This window comes from Gobio gobio (assembly GCF_949357685.1).
Source record: "Gobio gobio genome assembly, chromosome: 5".
Classification (NCBI taxonomy): Eukaryota; Metazoa; Chordata; class Actinopteri; order Cypriniformes; family Gobionidae; genus Gobio; species Gobio gobio.
Window position 1 is genome coordinate 22,588,732 of NC_137101.1, and position 25,098 is coordinate 22,613,829.

At 38.4% G+C, this 25,098-nt stretch overlaps 1 protein-coding gene across 1 annotated transcript in view; it reads right to left on the reverse strand.

Annotated features, from left to right (window-relative positions):
• lin7a (lin-7 homolog A (C. elegans)) overlaps positions 1-25,098 on the reverse strand; it is a 67,143-nt gene that overhangs the window by 5,294 nt on the left and 36,751 nt on the right. The window contains exons 3-5 of the mRNA XM_079817865.1: positions 19,407-19,478; positions 4,806-5,015; positions 2,916-3,131 (exon numbers count right to left, since the gene is read on the reverse strand). Coding sequence (XP_079673991.1) covers positions 2,916-3,131; positions 4,806-5,015; positions 19,407-19,478 — 498 coding nt within the window. The remainder of the gene's footprint in view (positions 1-2,915; positions 3,132-4,805; positions 5,016-19,406; positions 19,479-25,098) is intronic.

Here is a 25,098-nt window from a genome sequence, read left to right on the forward strand (position 1 = left end):
GTGGTGTAATGGTGTGGGGGATGTTTTCTTGGCACACTTTAGGCCCCTTAGTGCCAATTGGGCATCGTTTAAATGCCACGGCCTACCTGAGAATTGTTTCTGACCATATCTATCCCTTTATGACCACCATGTACCCATCCTCTGATGGCTACTTCCAGCAGGATAATGCACCATGTCACAAAGCTCGAATCATTTCAAATTGGTTTCTTGAACATGACAATGAGTTCACTGTACTAAAATGGCCCCCACAGTCACCAGATCTCAACCAAATACAGCATCTTTGGGATGTGGTGGAACGGGAGCTTCGTGTCCTGGATGTGCATCCCACAAATCTCCATCAACTGCAAGATGCTATCCTATCAATATGGGCCAACATTTCTAAAGAATGCTTTCAGCACCTTGTTGGATCAATGCCACCTAGAATTAAGGCAGTTCTGAAGGCAAAAGGGGGTCAAACACAGTATTAGTATGGTGTTCCTAATAATCCTTTAGGTGAGTGTATATAATTACACTGTAACAATGACCCCTTAAAATGTGTAAACAAAATGTATACATGCTCATAATATATTGTAATGCATTGAAATTAGAAATGTATCAACTCTTTTAAGGAAGGTTAAAAGGTTAGGTCCTTTGTGTTACACTGAGTACATGTTTGAATAACATGAGGGTGAGTACATTTCAAACTTTCATTATCCTTTTTTCCATATACCGGTTACGGTTATATTTCTACTTGAGTTTGGTTCGACACGGAACTATTACAAACTGTTCTCGGTTTGTTTGGCTAACTGTGCTGGTAGAATGCGTGTAGTGATGTCGCCACTCAGGATTGGTCACTTTGGTATGTTGCCTGTCTACCAGTTTCTCTATAGCTGGCTAAGCGCACTATTTGAGCGAAGTTAACACAAGTTAATAATAAAATAAATCTGCTCATCCTCCATAACGCGGTCGCTATTTACATCTCATATGTCTTAAACTCTTGTGTTACCAAGGCAATAACTGACACATTTGTATTACATTGAAAAGATCTCTAATATCAGCCGCACAATGGAAAATTAGCATGGAATGGAACGGTTAAGTAACGACAACGGATTGGAACGATGGTGGAAAAGCGGCTTTTGTTGGCCCACAGAATAGTTTAATAAAAAATTGTCATCATTTACCCCCCCCCCCCATGTTGTTCCAAACCTGACGACTTTCTTCTGTGGAACACAAAAGATGTTTTGAGGAATGCTGTGGTCCAAACCACACTGGACCCCATTGACAGTATAATGTATGGGACCAAAAAGTACATTGTTCAGTATATCTTTTATGTTCAACAGAAGAAAGAAAGTCAAACGCATTTGAAATGATATGAGGGTGAGTAAACAATGACCGAATTTTCATTTTTGGGTGAACTATGCCTTTAACTTAAAGCATTACTAAAACACACGGTTCCATCAGTGAGATTTACTGACTTAAAAGGCTCCTTTAGATGCTGTAATAAAAAATGATTGAGTTCCCATTTAAATTGTTCTTAAATATCCCTTGAAAGTTTAAATTGTTCTTAAATATCCCTCATATCACTGCTATGCTGATGACACTCAGCTCTACCTTTCATTCCAACCAGACGACCCCACAGTAGCTGCACGAATCTCCAGCTGTCTGGCTGACATCTCCGCATGGATGAGTAAAAATCACCTACAGCTCAACCTGGCGAAGACTGAGTTCCTCATCTTCCCCGCCAGTCCCACTATGAAACATGACTTCACCATCCAGTTAGGTACATCCCTGATTTCCCCTTCAAAGTCAGTCAGAAATCTTGGAGTTACATTTGATGACCAGTTGTCCTTCAGAGAACACATTGCTAAGACAGCTCGCTCGTGCAGGTTTGCGCTCTACAACATCAGGAAGATCAGACCGTTCCTAACAGAACACGCAACTCAGCTTCTTGTCCAGGCCCTGGTTATTTCTAGACTTGACTACTGCAATGCGCTTCTGGCTGGACTCCCCTCTTGTGCGATCCAAACACTTCGAATGATCCAGAATGCAGCGGCACATCTGGTCTTCAACGAGCCCAAAAAGACCCATGTCACACCACTCTTCATCTCTCTGCACTGGCTACCACTCGCTGCTCGCATCAAGTTTAAGGCGCTGATGCTTGCCTACAGAGCCACCACGCGCTCAGCTCCTGCATACTTTGACTCGATTCTACGACTCCACACCCCCACCAGAAGCCTTCGTTCAGCCAAGGAGCGAAGGCTTGTGGTACCATCACAGAGAGGCAAAAAATCCCTTTCCAGAACATTTTCATTCAACGTTCCCAGCTAGTGGAACGATCTTCCCACCGCCATCCGAAACGCTGATTCGTTGACAACATTCAAAAGTCAACTAACAACTCATCTCTTCCATGAGCACTTAACCTCTTTAAAAAAAAAATAAAAAAATGTCCTTTCCTCTTTCTCCTCCTCTTTCCCTCCCTACTCTAGCCTGTGCTACACTGAGAAATGTACACGGACTAAGTATTTCAGGCACTTGTTGCGCTCACTCGACTCTTCACGACCAATCGCTTATTGTACCCCCAAGTTGTAAGTCGCTTTGGATAAAAGCATCTATTAAATGCATAAATGTAAATGTAAGTCCCTTAAGTATGATCCCTCAATGTCTGGACAACTGCCTGATAAGCAAATCCTTTTTATTGAGCTCAATCTGTGATGTCATCAGCACTCCTTGCCAGCTTCTTCAATTGATTCATTATCTCACATTATGACATAACAGCTGAGCTTCAGACACAATAGCTGTCTGTTTTCAGAACAACGTTCCACTGGTGACAGGCAGTACCAGATCTCCCACAGGCCTCAAGGGTTGGTGGGGCAGCTATCTCTCTGTGTGCCACCCTGTTGAGGTCCTGTTACCCTTAAAGCAATGAAAAGCCTCACCTACGACATGTGGTTCTGCTGGGCAGCAAGGTTTTGCTGCTGCTGTTGCTGCATGAGTAGCTGCTGCTGCTGGCGTCTGCGGGCAGTGCGGAGCTTCTCGAACCTCGCCTCCATCTCCTCCAGGACTTTAGGGGTGTAACGCACTACCAGTTTGACACTGTCCTTGGCTGCTTTCAGTAACTCCACAGCCTTCTCGTGGTGTTCACCCTCGACGCTCTGAGGGAAAAAATTCAGTTGTCAGTTTTTCAGAGCAATCTGTTGTTCATTTGCTCTAAATGCAAACGCGTTGTCTCTCTGTACGTTCGATGGTTTGTTGATGACTCCTGGAACTCATAGTTTTTGTCAGCTTAAAACTGCACTAGAAAATGCTCCACGGTGATGAACATTCAATTACATTTTGGCACAAAAGAGCCATTCATTTCCTATTAGCTCAGGAACCGTAACATGTTTGGTTTAATGAGAAATTGCTTCTCAAATGCTGTCACAAAATGCCTTCCTTTACAGTCTTTGACGCAAATGAAATCAAATGGATCCCCTGTCATCTGCGAGCGAGTAAGCAGTGGACATTAGTTTCTATAAACTCGAATTACTCCTTCATGTAATACAATTGTAACAAACTGGAATGACGGTAGAGAAGAGCAAAGAAACTGGCTTCAAAAGGCTTCCCTGCAGCAGTGACTTTATGAGAGTAGACAGCTTTTTTACTCAAAGATTCATTTGGATTCAGTCAAAGATTCATTCTCGTCTGGCTTCAGTGACAGTCTCTCACATCTTAAACATTTACAGTGAATGATGAAAAGATAAAGTCTTTTGACATCTGTCCTTTTCAGTTCTGTCCTTTACATACAGTCCTGCTGTCTTATTTGTGCAATTTTAGCATTTTAAAATGTCAAGCTTAGCCTTAGTAAAAGGAAAGATTTAAAAAGTTCAGTCTCTAATGGGTCTGAGATAATAACAGCTGCAAAAATGTATTTATTAGCATATTACGCCATGTTGGGATCCGCCTTGTAGACTGTTTGTTCATTGAGATCAATGTAAAAATCTCTCTGCTGTAATAATCTCACTTCAGCCCAAACTGATCTGTATCGATTAAAAAGCCAGTGGGCCCTCCAGCATGAAGGCATCTTATGTGACAGCTCTACACAGATTCAAAAATATATATGTTTGCTGCATAAGCACTTAAGTTGTTTTCCCAACTTCACCTGTCAACATCAGTCATAATGTTTGTGAAATGTTTCCTTTGTGCTTTTAGCCATAAGTGATCTAAACGCTGACATGTAATTTTTACTATGTACGTCTAAATATATTGGATAAAATATATTAAACTCACTAAGTGAACAGAGAAGTTAATTTTATATAGTTTTACTACTTAGTTTAAGGGGATTTTCCCCTTTTTTAATTTCCCTATCTTCTAACTTGGCAGAAATTAATAATTTTGTAGGTTTTCACTTTCCACCCTGCATATTAATAATATAAATTTAACTACCAAAGTGATGACATCATCCTCAAAGAAGTGAATTTATTTTCAATGGGAAAACAGCATCAGTAAGTATTGGCAATGCATTGATGCATTTTGAGATGTTTTCTGGTATTATCGGATTTGTCTTAAACATTCCATCCTGTTTTATAAAAAGAACAGAAATGATAGTGATATATATATATTAAAAAGTGGTAAAAAATATCTAACTATTTTGAGTTAATACCCTCATGTATTTCCATTTTGTTAGGTTCCATCATATCATGCATCCTGTTCATTTTCTTGCCATTGTGTGAATAACCAACTTATAATTAGTAAAGCTTAAGTGCCTCAGCTTTTTATAGAAATATGTCCTTAAATTACACACATGCATATTCATTTTACAGAGTACAGGAACATCCCTGGCAACTCACCACTCCATTGACGGACAAGAGTTGGTCACCTCTCTTTAGACCACCATGCCTCTCAGCCACGCCCCCAGGGATGATGCGTGAGATGTAGATCGGTGAGTTCTGCTCTTTTCCACCCATCACATTGAAACCAAGCCCCTCGTCCGTCTTGGGCAGCTCCACCACCCGCGGGTGAGAATGACCCTCACTGGCTGCGAATGCCGCCACTGTTGCCTGGTGGAAAGCAAAGAGTTCAAATGTCAGTGAATGTGTGAAATGTGACTGAGAAACATAGATAGAGCAATATATTGTCAAGCATGAACAGCATCTGAAAAGCTGCTTTGGTTATTCTGGAAATCTTCTTAGTGGTTCGGTATAATTCCCTCCCAGAACTCTCTTACACGACTGCGGTCACAAGCAACAGGTATCCGCCTCCGAAAGCAACATGACTGTGTTTATTTGCATTACGTCAGCACGCTCTTAGGCACAAACAATTTATTATATACGGAAATTATTATATACAGTGGCTTCTCCTGTTTTTCTTAGTGATATTTAGTGCCAGTGACGGTGGAAACGGTGCTTTATTCGCAAATGTTTTATGCGATATTCCAATTTTGTGCATAAGTTAAATTAACACTTCGGATGGAAACATAGCTACTGATGCACATTTCAACATGGATTGTTTTGTGATCAGTTATACATTATACTGTATCTTATGTAGTCTAAACATTATATTGACCAAAATATGCCAACCTGCTCTTCAGAAATGAGCATTAGTATCGTCCCTTTTTAAAAAACATAACAGTTGATGTTTCTAAGAATAATCTCTTTTGCATTCAAGACAGCAATTCTAATGTGTTACTAGCATGAGATGAGACTAGCCTGGATGCCAGCCGAACTTAGCCCCGCCCACAACATTTGAGGTTGGAAGTTCGGTCTGGACTTGATCTGTTTTGGAGCAACTATGCTCGAACAGGAGCTGTTCGGACCAATCAAATTGTCAGGGCGGGCTTTATACGATGATGGACAGATGATCACGTCACCGAAAGAGTGCTTGGGTTGAATTCATTCTAATCCTAAACGGAGAACTTGTTCATATATGCATTCACCTTTACTATTTCTCTCAAAAATGATGATCGTGTTAGTAAGTACTCTGTGTATTCTTAAATTCTTTTTAGATCGTTTACACTCATCTTCATCTTCTACTTCTTCCAGCGTACGTGCAGTTGAGTTCTGTTGACAACTATGTGTCGCTCCGTTGCTCTGATTGGTTGTAGGTCTATCCAATTGAGTGCAGAGACATTTTCTTTCCTGGTTCGGTTGAAACGCCCCATAATCACAACCCAATGGAGCAGTATCAGACTCATATTCTGACTAGAATCTGAGTATGACGACATCAGGATAGCATGAGACCCCTTTCTCTTGAAACACTTTAAGGTGGATTGGTTTGATATTCAAGGACCAGTAACCTCTAAAGCCAATATACACACAGAGCTTCCAATGCTACATTCTTAAAAGCCAAATTAAACATCTCCACATTGGCTTTTTCAAAGATCTTTAGATCGACTCTCTTAGACTGTGGTCTAGACAAAGTCGAGCCTTTGTGGAAGCTGATATATTAACAAAGAGTAGAAGTGCGGATGTTGCTTACACACTTCTGGTTATCTCTGAAAGTTTTTTTCACAGCTACAAGAATATCTCAACATGTTCTATTTGTGCTGTAAATTCAGCAGTAAGAGAAACTGCATCCGATAACCTGCAAGCTGACTGCATTGTCATCTGAATTCCTGAGACTTCAGAGCTTGCTAGCCAGGCACAACCACCAGGAGACAGAGAATGTGAAAGAAGACAAAAGTACTTCCCGCTGAGCCTCACTGTAGCTACAGGTGCAGCACTGTGGGACCCTGCTCATTATTAAGGCATTCATACACAGGAAATAGTGAGAAAAAACTATCAAAAGATTTTCAAAGAATTTTCAAGGCGCCAGATTCCCAAATGGCAAACCAAGCAGTTTTCTGATCCCTGAAACTGAAAGAACAGCGCCTTCCCTGTCTCGTGTGTTTTGTGCCACACTGAAAAAAAAATGCTGTTTGAAAGTACTCAGCATGCAAGACACCCTTTTTCCAGATCCCCGACCTTCACAGCTACATCAGAAAGACCCAAGTATATATATAACAAACCTTTTTAAAGCCTAGACTCTTTAATTTGCTTCGTTGAAATGTAAATCATCAGGTTGCCATTTTAAAAGATGATTACTTTATACACACTCACGCTTGCCTGGTGTTATTTATTTATTAAGTTTTAAGATTTGAATAATCTTCATGCAACTCTATCAATAGTTCATGGTTACAACAGCTGTCAAGACCCAAAAAGTATAAAGAAACACCATAAAAGATTCAAATTTAAGTTGTTATTCACTGATTTGGACGGAACATTACAGTGTTTATTACAGAGCTGGGGCTGTTTTCTAGACGTGAGAGTTACAGAAAGGCATCTGCTGTGTTTGTGTGCATCACAGATATGTGGCAGATATTAATTACTTATTGATATAACTTTAATCTATTATCAAAATCCCATTTAAATAAACTTTGCATGAGTTTTTAGAAGTGGCTGTTTATAATAAACCCACATAAGTAAGAGACATCCAGATAAGTATACAGTATGTGACTGATATGAAAAATGGGCAGTCTTTGCAATTTCTGTGATTTGGCTCTATTTATGAATTTTATTAACACGGCTAGCTAGCCATGCTGAGAATTCCAGGCCGAGAACGGGTTGTTATCACTGCATGAAAAAAGGTGTATCCGGACCGGGATACTCCTGTATACACTGCTGAAATTCGGAAGAATCCAGGAGTATACTGGCCGGATAGGTCAAATTCCATGGATCCGTATATGTCCGTATTCATCCGAAATGGTACCAAATCGGATGTATGTTGTGGCCGTATACTCCCATGCTACAGCCATTTGTTGCCATGGCAAATAATCCCATCAAATTTTTCCCAGGAGACATTTTCACACCTCTAAACAGCTTTGCCTTCCACCCCCTATTGGTCCTTCATCTCAAACTGGATTGGTTGTTTTTTTTTTTAAACCACTCCCAAAACCCAGACTGCTATTGGAGGACAGGACGCATTGAAAACCCAGTCAAGTGACTTTATTGGTTACTTCTAAGGCTAAGGGTGGGCTAGGTTTTGTAGCATAGGGACTTGATTGGTTATAGGCCAGCTATGCAGATTTTGCTCATTAATATATAATATTTAAAAAATAATCCCCTCTCCCTCCCAAAAGAAAAATACACACAAAACAATTTGAGAAAGTCTGAAATATTTATTAAAAAGTTATAATAAAAAAAAAAAACATTCTTAACAGCATTATAAACGAACATTAAAACAATGGTGAAACAAAACAAGTGAACTAAATGTATTTAAAAGGGATGAAAATGTAAAGGAACAAATGTAAAAATATAAACAGTCCAAAGAACATAAATATACATTAAAATGAATTGGTAAAGAAACAAAAAGGGAAAAAAATGAACAAAATGCATTTAAAAGACAGAGATGTAAAGGAATAAAATACACAGTGAACATAAAAAGGAAAAGAATAAATATACAAATTAAACAATATAAATGAGAACAATAAATTTATAAGACAAAAAAAGTGTATATAAAATACACATAAATATTCCAAGTAAACAATATAACCAAATAAAAAGAACAAAGAGCATTATAAACATACATTAAAATGAATGGGGGAAAAGATAAGTGAACAAAATGTTTCTAAAGGAAGGCGACGGAAAAGGAACAACAATACAAAACGTGGAGATCAAAAGCAACATGGACATCTAAAAAGTTACAAACATACAAAGTATACAATATAAAACGAGACAAAGAAATCTATAAATTAAAAAGTGTATATAAAATATATGTAAATGTTCTATATATGGGAACCAATAAAAGTATAAGTATATAAACATAGGAATAAAGACAATATAAAATGGAACAATTGAATATTAAAATTATAATTATAAAATAATTGTGACCAACTCTTACACAATGTTGTTTGAGTTTTGAACATTTTTTCAAACTGCCGTGATGGGCTGGTGATGTGACACGTAGTGTGGGTCAGTCTAGTCTGGTTTGTAGTAGCTAGCCAAACCATCCACACTGTCCTTCCATCAACAACAGCATCATCTTCATCTTCATCAGGTCTATAGTTGCGGTCTTCCACAGGTTCTGTGTTGGTTTGTGCAACCCTGGACCTGGTCTCCAGCAACTGCAAAACATGACAGTAAATTAACCACTAAAACTCAGAGAGGAGTATAGTAACATTCTGGAGGGAAAAAGCTTAACCGGTTTCTTAACTTACCCGTCTCTTTCTCTGACGGTTCTGTGTGATGTTCTTCATAGTGTTTCTTTTCTGGGCCTTTTCAGACTGAGCCAAAGAATACTTCCTCAGCAAAGTCTCACAAAATAAAATACATCTTGCGACCTGCCAAATAATACATTAATAATATATAGTTAATGCCAATAAAAGTAAGTAAAACAATTCAATTAAAATGTATTTGTATAGCGCTTTTCACAATACATATTCAGGGTTTTTCCTGGGTCAAAAATGGTCTTCGGTGGTGGCTGACAGACATGGTCATCCATACACACACACACACACACACATGCGCACGGTAAAAAAAAAATACCCTACCCACTTGATCTGCAAGCGCAATACTGACAATAAATTTGAAATAAATTCAAAGAAAGTTTGTAACTTTTGCTTATCTTATTTTGATACCTTGATGTTTGTTTTTGTTCCTCATTTTTACACTATTTACTGAGAATTGTTTTGGTAATCATATCAATATTAAAAAATAGTATTAAAAAAATCAACAAATAGCCTAATTTTCTGCCATATACAATTTTCTACCATATACAATCAGCTAGCTAACAACAAATTTGTTCTGGGTTCACCTCACTCCAGTCTAAACTAAATGATTTTAGGCTATTTCACGAGTTCACACTTACATATAATTCATAGAGTAAATTTAATGCGTATTTGGCGTGCTGTCCGGGGGGAGGGCTTCGAGCTCGGTCTTTGGCCCGAACCCAGAGTACCCCCCGTATGTAAGTGGTTAGAACTAAAAGAGCAGAAACGTGGAGAAGGGGTGGTGGAGGGATGCTGATGAACTGTCAACAAAATGGAGGTGAGACGGCTGCGTATATATACACCTCTTTGTTGATTAGCTGAGTACTCTCCACCTGTGTCAATTATCTGAACATGCTCCTCCACCTGTGTCAATTATCTGAACGTGCTCCTCCCGAACTTTGTTTAATAAAACATCATTTATTTTACTACACATTGTCCACATAAATAAGCTGAAAGACTGTTGATAATTAAAAATAATTCTTACTATCCACTCTTGCTAAATTGGGTAAGCACACTTGTGTTCTCATTTCAGGTGTTGTTCTGAGTAAATGATTAAACTAATTTGTGAGTTCAGTGTTGGACAGATCAGTTCTAACCAGTCGTTAAAATGATTCGGTCGAAGGAGTCATTAGGTGGCGAATCCGACATTAGCAGACGCGTTGTGTGTGAATCCCGTCTTTAGAACATCGCGAAAGATTTGTCAACACACAGAAAACACTTCATAACCGGATAGGATTTGTTTCCTGTTTATTTAAAGTATGCTTTATGTCAGCTGGTCAGAGAATCAGTCAATGTTTTTTGAGCGCATTTCACACCCAGCGGTAATTAAAGGAAGACGTCTGATAGCGCCACGTGCAACATGGATTCGGTCTTCCGACCTTTTGATTTTGATTAACGTAAAATGTGAAACATTAGAAAGCTAAGAACGCTTATTTTGAAGACAGTGAGCGTGCGAGCGAGGGATGAGCTCACTGGTCGTTCTCTCTGTCACCCAGTTAACTCAAGCGCAGCAGTCATCTGTTCTACATCACTCATAAATCACAATAACTGATCAAATAAGGCTTTGGCGGGACAAAAATTTGTTTTGGCGGCCGGCAAAAAATGTGCAATGTAGGAAAAACCCTGATATTGTTTCAAAGCAACTTCACAGAAAATGCATGCGTCTACATTACAGAAAAAAAACAGAGAACATTAAAATAATGACAACATTTTTAAGATTACCTTTTACACATTCAGGGTCAACATCTGTAAAAGTTCTTCAGGATCATGGATCCAAAACTTCTGGATCATGAGGGGGGAAGAAACATGCACACACACAAATGAATATTAATTTGTTTGATAAAACATTAATATTAATAATCAACTTACGGACATGGACTTGCAAAACATACTCACCAGGCCCATACAAAAACTTTACAGTAGATCCAAAATCCTGGTTTGCCTATAATTCTTCAGAGTCCAAGGATGGTGGATTCCTGTCCTCTCTGCTGAATGAGTGAACATGATCTCAGATTAATCATTCCAAAACTCTGTTACATTTTATGACAAGCTTGATCTTAAAACTAGCTGACAGTAGGGATGGGCATTATGACCATATAATTATACATACATGAGAAATTTTATTTTACAATAACGATATCACAATATATTTATTTTGATGGATATTTTATTAAAATGCTACAGAATAATACTGCTTTAAAAGTCTTCACTGTATGATATTCAATTAATATCACTTGATTCTTAAAGAAGCGGAAGGTCTTCTCTATTCTTTTGTTTTATTAAAATGATGACAAAGCTGCAGCCCCTTTAAGAACTGATGCACAGAATGACACGCATCCGGGATTCCCCACGTTAACTTGAACTGTTTGACTTTACTTAAGACATAACTGACTGTTTAAATCAAGTGAATACCTCACATGACAAGGCTTCTGAGATAATTGTGTGCATTTTACAGAAAGATAATTGATTTCGGGATCGCATGCTGTCTGAGAGAGGCTTATTTTAACACATGCATGTCCCGTTCATTATTCCACATTCATGCATGTTTCCTTGTCAAAATGTCAAAAAGTTTTAGTACAGTCAGTGCTGCGTTATATACGCTATATTCCCATTCCGCAATATAAAAAGGCAATGTTAACGTTTACAGCAAAATCGCTAACAATAGTCAGTATCATCAGATCGCCATAACACCCAGCCCTATCTTAACAATATTACAACACAACAAAACACAGAAACAGAATATGTAAGTTAATCGCGATTGGCATATGACTGTAATGCACTAACGTTATATCTTGATGAGCAGTAGAAAAAATATAAAGGGATTTACGTTACCTTCTGCCGTCTGCTGTCCGCCATTGGAAACTTAGTCTGTTCGTATTCATGTTTTTTCGTTCTCAGTCGACATCCCACAATCAAAATTCGTCCAAAATAAGATTTTAACAGGTTTAAATGGTCCATGCAATGCCATTAAAAGACCGATGAAGCAGTCCTGTTGAAGATTAGAAACCGCGATCGTGTCGCGTCCCCGCGAGCCACGAGCAACTCCAACGGGTCACGGGTGTATAATTCAAACTGAAGGCGCGCACTGTCATTGGCCAGATTTCTGGAAGACGTTCAGATTGACCAATCACGCTCAAAAGAAAACGGAAAGACAGCATAGCCTTGCAACCATAGAAAAAAAAACTTGTTAGAAAAACTACAGTTAGAAAATGTGTATATTTATTTTTATTTGCTGTTATATTTAATTAATTGGTCAAATGGTGTTTTGTGGTGTGGGCAGAGGCTTGAAAGTTTCAACCTGGAGAGCAGTGCAGATTTGTACTCTTTAAAAACAATTATTGTTTGATATTTAGTTTGCTATATATTTTGTTATATTTGTATCCAGAATTGAATGTAAAACCAGTTTGAATGTAAAAATACACCTTCACTGTAAAACAGAAAATTAAAGTAAAATATCTTAATTTAAATAGGGAAAAATCTGTGTTTTCTCTAAAACGTTTAATGTAAATTTCTGTGAAGTTTTTTAACTTTATTTGACTTAAGATATTTGACTTTCATTTTACGGTTTTTGTTTTGCAGCTGTAGCTGCTGTTTTTTTAGGTTTTTATTTTTACAGTGTAAATATAAAACTAATAAGATTTACTTTAAAATGACAAAGAATAATGTTAAATTGTTCGTATGGACATAAACATAAACCTTTAATATAATGAGCTAAATATTGGATTACAGTTGTTAATTTACAGATATTGTTTGTAATTTTGCATGAATTTGTTATTTATGAAAACAGAAAAATAATACAGTGATGTTCCTGTAGGCCTATAAAAAATGAGAATTACTGTAATTTGTCATTAATGATATAATCCTTAAAATAACAGTCAAGTTGTTTATTTAGATATTGTTTGTAATTTTACATCGTTTTAAACATAATTCAAAATTACAAGAAAATACTGTAAAAAACTGAAGTTTTTTTCTGTAAAATTAGGATTATTTTTATTGGTAACCTTATTGGTTGCACCTACATCTATTGTGAGTGGTGGATTTCAAACCTCAAAACGCCCCTCTTTTGCAGCGTGTTAAAGTTAAGAATCTTGGAGTGACACTTTTTGTTAATAGTTGCAGAGCTGAAAGATCTGCTTGTGTTTCTGTGTTTCTTGAGCAAGTGAATCCCTGCTCTTTTTTATTCCATATTTTTATTTTGAGCATATCAGTTTTTGGTGTTTTTAAAACAAACTTTTTCATTTTCCACATTTCATCTCCTTTTTATTTAATTCTATTATTGCCTACAATTTGTAAAACTTTGCAAAAATTGTTTGGGGATAGTCTAAAATGTTTGGTTAATTATCCTTTGTTAATTCCATTACATTTCTTTGTTTATTTCATTACATATTCAGATTTTTTTGTGAACGTATATGTTCAGACAGGGTTTTTATTTTGTACTGTTTTTATAAAAAATATTTGATTAAGAGACTCTTTTCATGCAGTGGTTTTAAGGCCCTGACACACCATTCTGATGGTTTGGCTCAGACCCAGGCAACGTGAACCAACCCCACAGTCAGCTTTAGTCATTGCTAGTTCAGTTTAGTGTTTCAGGGCCTTAAGAATTATTTTTTCTGTGCAAAAAGCTTGTTTGCTGTGTCCTACAGTAGACCAGAGATAATTCTCAATCCTGAGGTCCTCCCTGCCCCCCCTCCCTCTGAGAACAGCCAGCACTAGTGTCAGTCATTAACATATGAAAGGTCTTCTTCACACCTAACAGTCTTCAGTCCAAGCACACCCAGCAGTGTTTCAGCTGTATATGTCCGTGAAATTTCACGGATTCCTGTATACGTCCGCATACGTGAGGTTTCCGGGTTTTTCTGGAAATATACTGTTCCGTGTTACTCTGATCCGCTTTTTCCCACATACATCCGGTAAACATCAAATTACACAGGAGTATACCATGCCCGGATAGTGCCGGATTTCAGTGTTTTCATGCAGTGTATGGTGCTGTGCCGTACCAGGCTCAAGTGGAAATATAACTGGAACTGTTCCTTGCATTCACCTCTATTTATTTTCATTGTATGGATGCAGCATGGACATTTTTCAGAATTTCTCTTTTTGTGTTCCTCAGAAAAATAACAGCCTACTGGGCCTGGAATGACCCATGGGTGAGTGAAAAACAAGACAGAATTGTAATGGGTGAAGTAACTCTTTAATGCCAACTGAAAGAATTATAGGACATCAGATAGCCCAGTAGTATTCACAACATTCTGAGCAATGGCCCATTAAAGCCCATTGTAAGCCTTACAAATTACATCTTAAATAATTACACAGACTTGACAAAGAATCTCCATTGGTAATGAATTTTGGCTTTTAACATTTACATCAGCAATGCACTCGGAATGCACTTGGCATGTGGATGAACAAAATGCATCCCGGAGTAGCCGACTGGAGCTCATTGACAATTGCTGCAGGGGATCCCAAAGGATAACTGGGGCTTTTAGAGCTGTTCTTCATCCTATTTATGTGTCATCGATTGAAACTGTCCCAACGGCATGCAGACGCAAGCTGCTCACACATGCTAATTGCCCTTTTGCTAGTGATTCGAGTTCAATGTGCTTTTCGGAACATGTAGTAACTTTTCAAAGTGACCAAGTGAGGTGCTTTGAGGCACTCTAAGACTTTTGTAATTTACATCCTACATTAGAACTTTAATTGATATGCTAATTCTGCTCATCTTGCAAGACCTGCTCGCTAAGCATACTAATTACAGTAAGTGCTGGTGTTTTCTGTATAAGTGCCATTGCTATAGTATAGCTCCATATTATTACTACACCACTCAAATGAGTCACACTATCGGTTAAAGTTATTGCTTTGTTTTCATTATGTTAAAATCGAAAGCCTAAATATCACTGACAATAACTACATGGTTGCAAGTGCAATTAAACATTTATTATGACTCTAAATCAATGACAAGGGCATTAATTCATAAAACAAATTAGGCAGATGAAAGTCATTTTAGATCATAAAACCATAATACCAAAATATACGTCACCTCTGAAACGTGTCCTTCAGCGTTGACAGGATGTGGGCCTAATTAAATATTAAGGTCATACATTTGTTTTTCATTTTACATTTCCCCCGAGGCCCACTTAAGTCAAGGTTGTTTGTTTTGCACTTACTATATAAAAGTTGGATTCTTTTGCTAAGCTCCTCCCCCTTGTTTACTGTTTCTCACTCACACAAGCTTTAACGAATGCCCTAGAGAAAAGAATGGGTGATTTCCAGTATGATTTTCAGTTAAATATGCTAAAAAATTGAGTAGATGATATCCGTAAGTGGGCTGAAACGAAGTATGACATTGTAAAGCATCTGGCGTTTTCTTAATGAAATCGTTAAATTAAGCATCACTTTTACTTTCTAAAAGTAATCGTTAGTCACTCGCTCTACAAATGTTATGCAGCCAGGAAGAGAACAGCGTTTTGCAAACTTCTCTTATGCTGCCCTCAAATGCATCTGGAACACTTATACTGTACACCTCCCACTCATACCTTATTACGACATGTCATGCTTTGAAGACGTAAATATAATATGGAGGTAGCCTAAACAAAACAAAATAATTATATTGTTAACAATAAACCCATCTGAATTAATTTTAACTATGTATTTATACATGATATCAAAACTAAATGTTTGTGAAATTCAAGTGATTAACTTGTTATGCTGTCTATAAATTTTGTACATCACAAATTATTTAATTTCAGCGTGTAAAATTAAAATAACTTGCCAAATAATTTATTATTATGCGCTGCAGACCTGCTTTCCGCTCACTTATCTCTAATTTATAGATTATCTATATTATAGACCAGTGTTTCCACAATGTTTCAAATTAACAAGCGCAACTCGGCAACTCATCTAGAAATCCGAGTTTCCCAATTTTAAAGGGGTGATGAATTGAGAAACTTTCCCTTGAGCCTTTGATATATAAAAGTTCATCGTGATATTAGAAAACCCTGTACGTTTCAGAGCTGAAGACTTCCTTGTTAGTCAAAGAAAAGCTTTTATTTACACCAGGCCCAGCAAACGATCGATTTCAGAATATGTCGACCATTGACGTCATAGAATGCAGAAACGGCGCCTCAACAGATAAATATGTATGCCTGCTTCTGTAGCCCCGCCCACCAACTCGTGGAGCTAAACGGATTGCGCTACCGAGCAATAAACATGCCGGTTCCAGCTCACATGTGTAAGACATTGCACGTTTGTTCGCTTCATTTCACACCAGAATCGTTTGTAAACAAGATACAGGTCGAGACTGGATTTGCAGACATATTGAGATTAAAACACAATGCTGTGCCTTCTATATTGGATCCGATAGGAACGGTGCAACACACTTATGTGAGTAAAACATGTTTTTTATGTGATAGTATTGCATTGTAACAGATCGTATTGATTATGTTTACGTGTCTAACTTAACATACCTTAGCACGCTGTCACAGGCTGGGGAATCCTTTATTTGAGGTGTTATTGGTTAATTCGTGATCAGACTCTGACTTGTAACGTTATGGGCCAGGGCTCGCAAAGCCCAACTACCAGACCTAAAGGCCTGCTGACAGGCTATCATAAATAGTGAAAAAACATTCCTTTCTTGCTCGTGTGTGTTTGTGTGTGTGTCTACGGGTCGCGGTTATTCACCAATCGGGCCGGCCAAGTAATAAAAAAATAACATTCCAATCAATCACGGATGGATAAGAGATAAATCATTGTGTTTATTTGATAAAGGCATTTTGCGAGCCCTGTGAGCGTTTCTCCACACGCTTTTAAAACAATCCCCCATGTACTGACAGGGGAGCTGAAGCACATTAAATATGCAAATCTTATCCAATCCTAGCCGTGGGCGTTTACTTCCAAGTCTTCAGTGCGGCACGCCCATAAAAACCGAGCGTGTCTTGAGAGAGCCTCAAAACCAGGGCAGAACATAGCCTATTACTTATTCATTATGATGTTTTTGAATATAAAATCCATGCAAACGTCATAAGTTGACCTCAGACAACAGTATAAAAAAATTTAAAAAGCCAGTTCATGACCCCTTTAAATACTTTCTTTGGTCATTGATGTGCTCTGATATTACGATATTTACAACACCACTTGAAGGGCACATTACTATTAGTCATATTTCTGGAATATAACTGGAATAAAAGCATCTTCTCCTGGCGTTATGAATACTACTTCCTCCTTATTACTTAACCGTGAATAGGTGGACAAAGTGGCTGAACACTGAATATGCATCCTTAATGTGTAAATGTGGGCGGTCATGTTCAACAATGGTCTTTTTGGACTAGGGAGATTCAGTCTGTCAGTTTCATAGTACATTCAAGTCTTTAATTTAAATTAAGCAAAAGTAAAGATCAAGTCAAATTTGATTCCTCATAATATGACCCCTTTAAAATGCATTAATTAGTGAATCTCAGTAGACATTTTAACATTTCAGATATTGAAATGCAAAGAACGGCCTCGATAACTAGGCAAGTCTTCTGTTTTTACTGAGATTTGCATAATTAATAGACTATTACTCTGAACATAAGCCTGATTGGGATCAAAACACAATTACAACAACACCCACAAGAGCAGCCTATTGAGCTATTCAAAATAGTTATCGCAGTGCACTGCTCCGCATCCTTTGTAGCATCCAAGCGTGCTTTGTGTTTTCTGTCTCTCTTGCCATTCATCGCTTGGCTCTTTGTGTCTAGAGGTGTAACTGTGCACGAGTCTGCTGGTCTGTGCATCCATGCAGAGAGAGATGGTGGGCGTAACTCTCTGGACGTTAGTGTGGCCTTTAACTGGCAGGACTCTCGCATTTGGCCAATTGGTGTATGTCCCTGTATGCGATGTAGGAATGTGCGTATAAGTAAATATTTTCATAATCATCCAGTTGGTGAGTTGCCTGAATCACTAGTCGACTAATCAGTCTTAAAGAGCCCTCTATAATTAGGCTAGTTTCAGGTTCAGCCAATCAGGGTCAGGATTCTTTCATTCAAAAACAGCAAAACAAAGCAGGAATGGAACAGAACAAGGTCTTAAGGCACATTTAAAGGTGAGTTTCTTGTCAAAAATCAATCTGAGACATCTGCCATACCACAGTGACTGATACATAAAGCAAAATTACCCACCGCTTAAAAAAAATACCATGGGGATTGTGACCCATCTCGCCAGTATTGTGGCGTGGCTGAAATTCTCCCACTAAAGATTCAGCAAAGCATGGCACTTCTGCTCATCCAGTACTGAGCAATTCTATCCCCCCTTCTTTTTTATGCCCCCCTCTCTTTCTCACAAGAGTGCACTCTTTACACAGTATGAATTTGAATGAATGCTGTTTCAGTGACACTGTTTCAATGTCTGAAGAGCAATTGGCGAGTGTTTGCATGCAGGTCTGGCTAACTGCTGATTGTTTATCAAATCAAACATTTGAAAATGTTCTTAGTTAATGGATTTCTTCTTATTGTTCGTAAGGGTAGGGACACACCAAAACAACGCCAAAGAACTAGCGCTGATGAAAGCCGACGGGGAACAAAATCTGTGCTTGAACACACCGAAAGGACTGTTAACTAGAATGCGCACTCTGCTCCTGCGTGCAAAGGAGATAACTGTTTATTTAAGCATACATATTCATCTACATTCAAAAAGGGAAAGATAAACTAAGACTGCAGGTATACAAACCATAAATAAAGCAGTGCTTGCTTACCGTTTTGAATATCAATCAAGCTGATCACGTTCTTTATTTCACTCCGCTCATGCTATTATGTAAATATTCGTGCAGAGGAATTCTCAGGTAAGATAATGTCAAATTAGAACAGCATTCTGTCTGTACCGTCTTGGCTTCTTTGCTCGCTTTCATCACTTTTGCTCTTATTCTTATTCTTGTATGCTAAACTAAACAGTTAATCAGAGTTTTTTTTCTCACCGATGGCCTGACTCAGATTCTACATGTTGAATCATCCAAAAAAAAAACAGACAGCTTCTGACTAGAACCAACGGTGCGGAAAACAACGAAAAAATCAAGTTAGCCGATGTTCAAAAACGTCCCAAGGTTGCCCGATGGCCGACTTGGTGTGTCCCTAGCTTAAGATGTCAGAAAAGGGCTGTTATTAGTTTAGAGATATAATTATGCTATATGTGTAAAACAGAAACACAGGGTAGGTAATGTGGAAATAAATCAACTCAGACATACCTTAGCCGTGGCACGTGCTTGATACTCCGGACATCCATTCACTGTTATCGTTTCATGCATATATTGATAGACCTATTAAAATAAACAGGGAAAAAGAGACTTTTTAGTTTCAGTTCTTCTACAGTTATCAACATGACATAAAACATGGTTAAATAGCAAAAAGGCCTTTTACAAATTCAAGTCAGTCAGGTTTAGATAAACAGATTTAATGTTATAAATGTAATCTAAAGCAAAACAATGTCCATTTGTTATGAAATGTTATCATTTAATGTTTTACCTTGCATATGTCAACCAAGTATGTCAACCAAATGCTTGTGAAGCTTGATTTCACATATCTTAAAATAAAATGATTCGCAAGGCAATATCGCAAAACAAATATGTGTTGTTTTTTTTCAATGTGGCCACTGGGGGCGCTGTAGTGGGCATTAGTGTAAAGAAACGTCTTTCATGGTTATTTTTTGTTCTCAGATCGACTATGGCTGCGTCCGAAATCGCTAACTCTCTTGAGTAGGTACTATTTCACGACCCCTGAAAAAAATGTCCTATATAGATAGTATGAATGTGCGTCGTCAAAATGTAATGTAGATGTACTACATTCACCATGTTGCCCTTATCACGTGACATACCAGCATCAGTTGTGTCGTGTCACCGCCATTCACAAATCCTCTCCCGTGGCCTCATGGGATAGTAAAGTGTCTATCATATTTTCAGAATCTTGCCAGAAGAAGAAGGTCATCCGGGTACTTTTTGCTACTCTTTTATGAGTACTGTAAATTCGGACATACTGCTTTTGAGACATACTGTAGACATTCTTCCCTACTATATATATGGAAGTATGCGATTTCGGATGCAGCCTACTGTCATGGCAAAGAAACAGTTTATGTTAACTGTTTATGGCTAGCTACCTGAATGATAGCATCTGGTTTGTGGTCACATTAGCAAATCTTTTGTGGAATTCTGTGGGCAAAGAAGGCCCATTGTCAATAGTGTAGTGGTGCATGAAGCACCACTTACTCAGAGGTAACTTCCAAACCAAGCAGCTTTAATTGGAAAATGTGGCGAATTTGCATGTGAAATAAATTTAAATCCGATGTGAAATCTGCATGGGTAAATTCTTCAATGTAAAATTCCCAAACGCATGGATTCCTATTTAGATGACTGCATTTCAGTGTATAAATGTAAATGTGACCACATCGCAAGAGTGTATACAAGCATGTTTGACAGGACGGCATTCTTGCGATGCACTGGCTAAGCATTCTCTTGTGTTTATGTACATGCGCTGATGTAGGACATGAGAAATGTCCTAAAACCTGTGGCTTCACTGTGGTGTTCAAATGCTATGCAGTCTACATGACCAACAATAGTTTGTTTGACATTTTGGCATGAATAATTCTTAGATGTATGCTTCTTTCAGTTTCTGCAAACCTTTATCATGCTTTTATATTGTTTGGTTTAAAGAGTGAAGAGAGCTTAATCCAGTTCCATTAACTCCAAAGTCTAATTTCTAAAGTTTACACATGCAATGGCTTTCACCTGCGATTCTACATTTTCACAAACAGGTGCATGTACAGAGCCCTTATCTGCTTTCACACCACTCAGGGATGAGACCATTAGCTTGAGGTCCTTTGAGGATTTGAAGAACCTATGTTTATCTCATTAACCAGTGCTTCTGAAACGCAGCTGGTGCTACAGGAAGCTCCATTTCTCTCTCTTTCTTTCTCTCTCTCTCTGTCTCTCCTAAATAACAAGGTTCTCTTTAATCTGTCCTCCAGCACCTTGGGCAGGATCTTTAGCTGTTTTACTAACCTCCTACTGAGAGATTAGCGTGATAAAATACATAAGCGTCTCTTTCTATGCCTGTTGCTCCGGGACTTTAGACCACTTATTCTAAACCTTCTCAACAGACAGGAACTATTGGATGGCTTTTAGAAATGGCTTGAAAAGAAATTAAAGAGGCTGCTAAGTGTCTATTACAAAATAGAGTATGTTCACATCCTACATTTGAAATATACTCCACTCTGAAAGCTGCGCTGTTTCAGCACAGCATATTCTAATCTACAGCATGTTGTACACCTTATTTATTTATCGCAGTTGTTATTTTTTTGTGTCTGACTTATCATCTTTTTAAAAATGCAGCATGTTTGGGAAGCCTTTTGAGGTTTTGCTCCAAGTGCAATAAAGTCTCGATCTCTGTTAAAGTAACAGTTTGCAGAACTTCGCACCCTAAAAATTCTGTCATCATTAGCTCACCCTCAAGTCATTCTGAACCTGATTGATTTTCTTCATCATGGAACAACCAATGGCATTTTATATGATAATATAATACAGTAGCGGCTCCTGGCCGTAAATTTAGGTAGGGCAGATTTTGGGTCTAGTTTAAAATAAACATTGTGTAAGCTTTATACTTTATTCTCTGAACACATGCAGACACACTTTTGGCAGAGATCTAACATCGTCAAGTTATAATATCCTTAATATTTCCTTAATATAGTATTTATTGCCTCCAAATGTTTTAGAATGTTACAAGTTTTGGAGGAATTCCAATGAGTCATTTCTATAGAGTTTTATAGAGGTCTATATTTTGGATTAATATTTTGGGCTCTGCCCCACCTGCCTTTACAGACGTGCTGATTTAATAACAGCTATATCTATGGTTACTTCCTTTTAGCTGCTTATTAAGTTTAGTTCAATGGCAATTAAGAGAAACTTCAATCATTTTACCTTTATTGACTCAACTTCAATAGATCTGTGAGGGACCAATGCATCCAGATGGAACAAATCAATAGATTAAAGACCTAAGTAAATCTTTCAGGAGCTATATGTGCGTGCATGTGTTCGTCCCCACGGGTGGGGGATTGTGTGTCTTTTATTGTGTTTGGGAAATGCATGAATATCAATAAAGGTCAAGCTTTTTCAGTGTGTAATTCATATGTTGTGTACAAAAACAGCAAGTGGTTGAAATGCAAATCAGATTTATTTTGATTTTGAACTAGCGAATAAGCTATTAAATGAAAGCTATAAAACAAAGCCAACTCTTAAAAAACATAATCGAGCCGATTGTTGCTTGTCAACATCTATTTGTGATCTGAGATTGAGAAAACACACCGTGGGAACAATTTTGTCGTACTTTATTGGAGGACAATTTATTTGTGGTTGGTAATGTGATTTATAAGGCAGTCACCAAGGGTAGTAGGGCTCTATTTAATCACTGTTCTCTAGTTACACTTTGGTGATAATGCCCTGCTTTCAATAATTGATGGAAGTAAAATAATATAATAACATTTTGATGATTTTCATTACCACATAATGATAATGAGAATTTGTTGGAAAATGAACTTAATTGTGAATAAAATAATCCTTGATGGTCCTAAAAACAGGTATATATTTCTTTACACAAAATAGAATTTCTTATTTATTTATTTTGGTCTACATTCTTGTGAGATTTAGTGTCATTCTTCCAGGTTTCCTATGTCTACCTACAGTCATGTCCCCTCATGTTTCTCTGTCTCCCATGTCTCGAGGGATCACTCTGTTTCCTCTCAGCTCACTGGGTATTCGGTTGGCTTTTATCTGTTTTAACTCCAGTGAGATCGACACACACAGAGGTGTATCACTCTGCCTTCTCACTACCGATGGAAAAACCCACCCACAGGCCGCAATGAGGTACTTTGTGTAACCATGGTGCCCTGTCTATAAAGAGAAATATGATTTTAGTTGTTTTCATTTGAAACCTTGTTCTCCCTCCTCTCTCTTAAATCTTCTCTCACTGCTCAGAGTCAGACAATTCAGTGAAGCCCGTTTCACAGCAAAGCTTCTCATTTGCAAATCCATCCTGCCAAGCACATTTTATAAAATACACAATTAATAAAAAGAGAGGCTGACATCTCTGACCCTGTAGCAGCGCGTAGGCATTGATGGACTAAGCTCTCAGTTGATAATGGCCCTGTTGTCATATTCCTCTGAGGGTTTCATTTGAAATCATACATGTTTGCTGTGGTGATGCTCTGACAGACTTGACTGTGGGAAATGATTTTCACAACATAAAAGCATCCCATCTGACTTCTTATTTGTGAAAGAGATAATTGTAGGTTAGTCCATTTGTATTTCTGAAAAGTGTGCAGTAGATCATATACCACTAGAAATCTAAAATTAGACTTCTTTTGTAAATGCTTTACTGTATAAAAAAAAAGTTGAGTATAAAATATTTTTTTCTGGCAATTGGCAGCATGCTGTAGATGCTGTGCATGTAAAGCTAACCTTGTACTCAATATGCAAAATGTATTACATGTATTTATTTATTTTTTGTGGAGACATGAGAGATGAAGAATGAGTGATTTTGTAATGGTATGTTCTGGTCACTTTTGTCCTTGTTTTGGCAATCATTTCACACGGCTAAGTGAGCTTGATAACTCATCTGAATAGGCCAGACTGATACCTCGTCATTAAGCACATAGTTTATGATAGCCTTGATCTTGAAGTTTGTGGCATCTCATTTTCCCCTTCTTTAAATGTTTTTGGTTGGACATTTTCACGGCACATTTAGTCATATTGACATTGCCCATGCCATGCAGAGCTTTGCTGTTGGAGCTGTAAATTGAGTCGATGCTGTGTCCTTTCACACCCTTGTTACGGGAATGTAAGAGACAGATTGCGCCATATGATACCTTGTGCAATTGCCGGGCCATGAAATGAGCTCATAGGGCATCCATGCACAGCTCGGTGAAACTCGGCCTGATGGATCTTATGAGTGTGAGTTGATGTCCAGAGAAGTATTATTACATTAATGGACCCTGAATCGCTTTGATTGATGAGAAACTTTGCTACAAAATGATACTGTACTTAGCAATTCATATGTTGTGTTATCTGGTGTGTAGCAACCTATAAACTGAATCTCATATCCAATTTGAAGCATGTCTCTACAGATGTTCCATGTCCGGTTTTGGCACATTTCCTCATGCATAGTTATAGCCACATTAATCTCAGCCACAGACCGTATACCAGCAAACTGTTTATGGACCATCTGATGCATATTACCCACAAAAACAGCAAGAGCTTTCTCAAAATCACAAGCTCCAATCTGGTTTCACACAGTTTTTTTTTCACGGTCCAGTGTTTTTCACAAGGTATCAGACTTCGCACTTCTGAGGCAGAAAGGGAACACTAAGGTGGAGACAATGGTGGGAAGAGCCAGGGAAAAGGCGGGAGTAGCCAGAGAATGACCCGAGTTAAGCTAGGATGAAGGCCCAATGGAGGAGGCAAGATGGAACCAGGAGCCCGACCGAGTGAGGTGGAGGCGTGCAAAGTGGAGACCCAGGCGGGGCCAGGGAGACGAAGACCCAGGGTGATAGTGAAGGCATGGGCGGCATTGATGCAACTGAGGACAATGGTAGAACCAAAGGGAACGAGGAGCCCAGCGGAGCCAGAGGGGTGGAGGGTCGAGGCACAGCTCGAGACTCAGGAGTCCGAGGTGGAGTCAGAGCGACGATTGACCAAGGTGAAGCCAAAGGGACGAGTGAGCCGGTGGAGTCTGAGCAATAGTGGAGTCAAGGGAGCGTTGAGCCAAGGTGGAGTCCAGGGCTTGGTGGCTTGTGGTGGAGCTGAGGGATCCACAGACCAAGGCAGAGTTGTTGACTGGGAAGCCTAAGGCAGATCTGAGCAGCAGGGCAGAACAACTGGAGGAGACGAGGGGCTG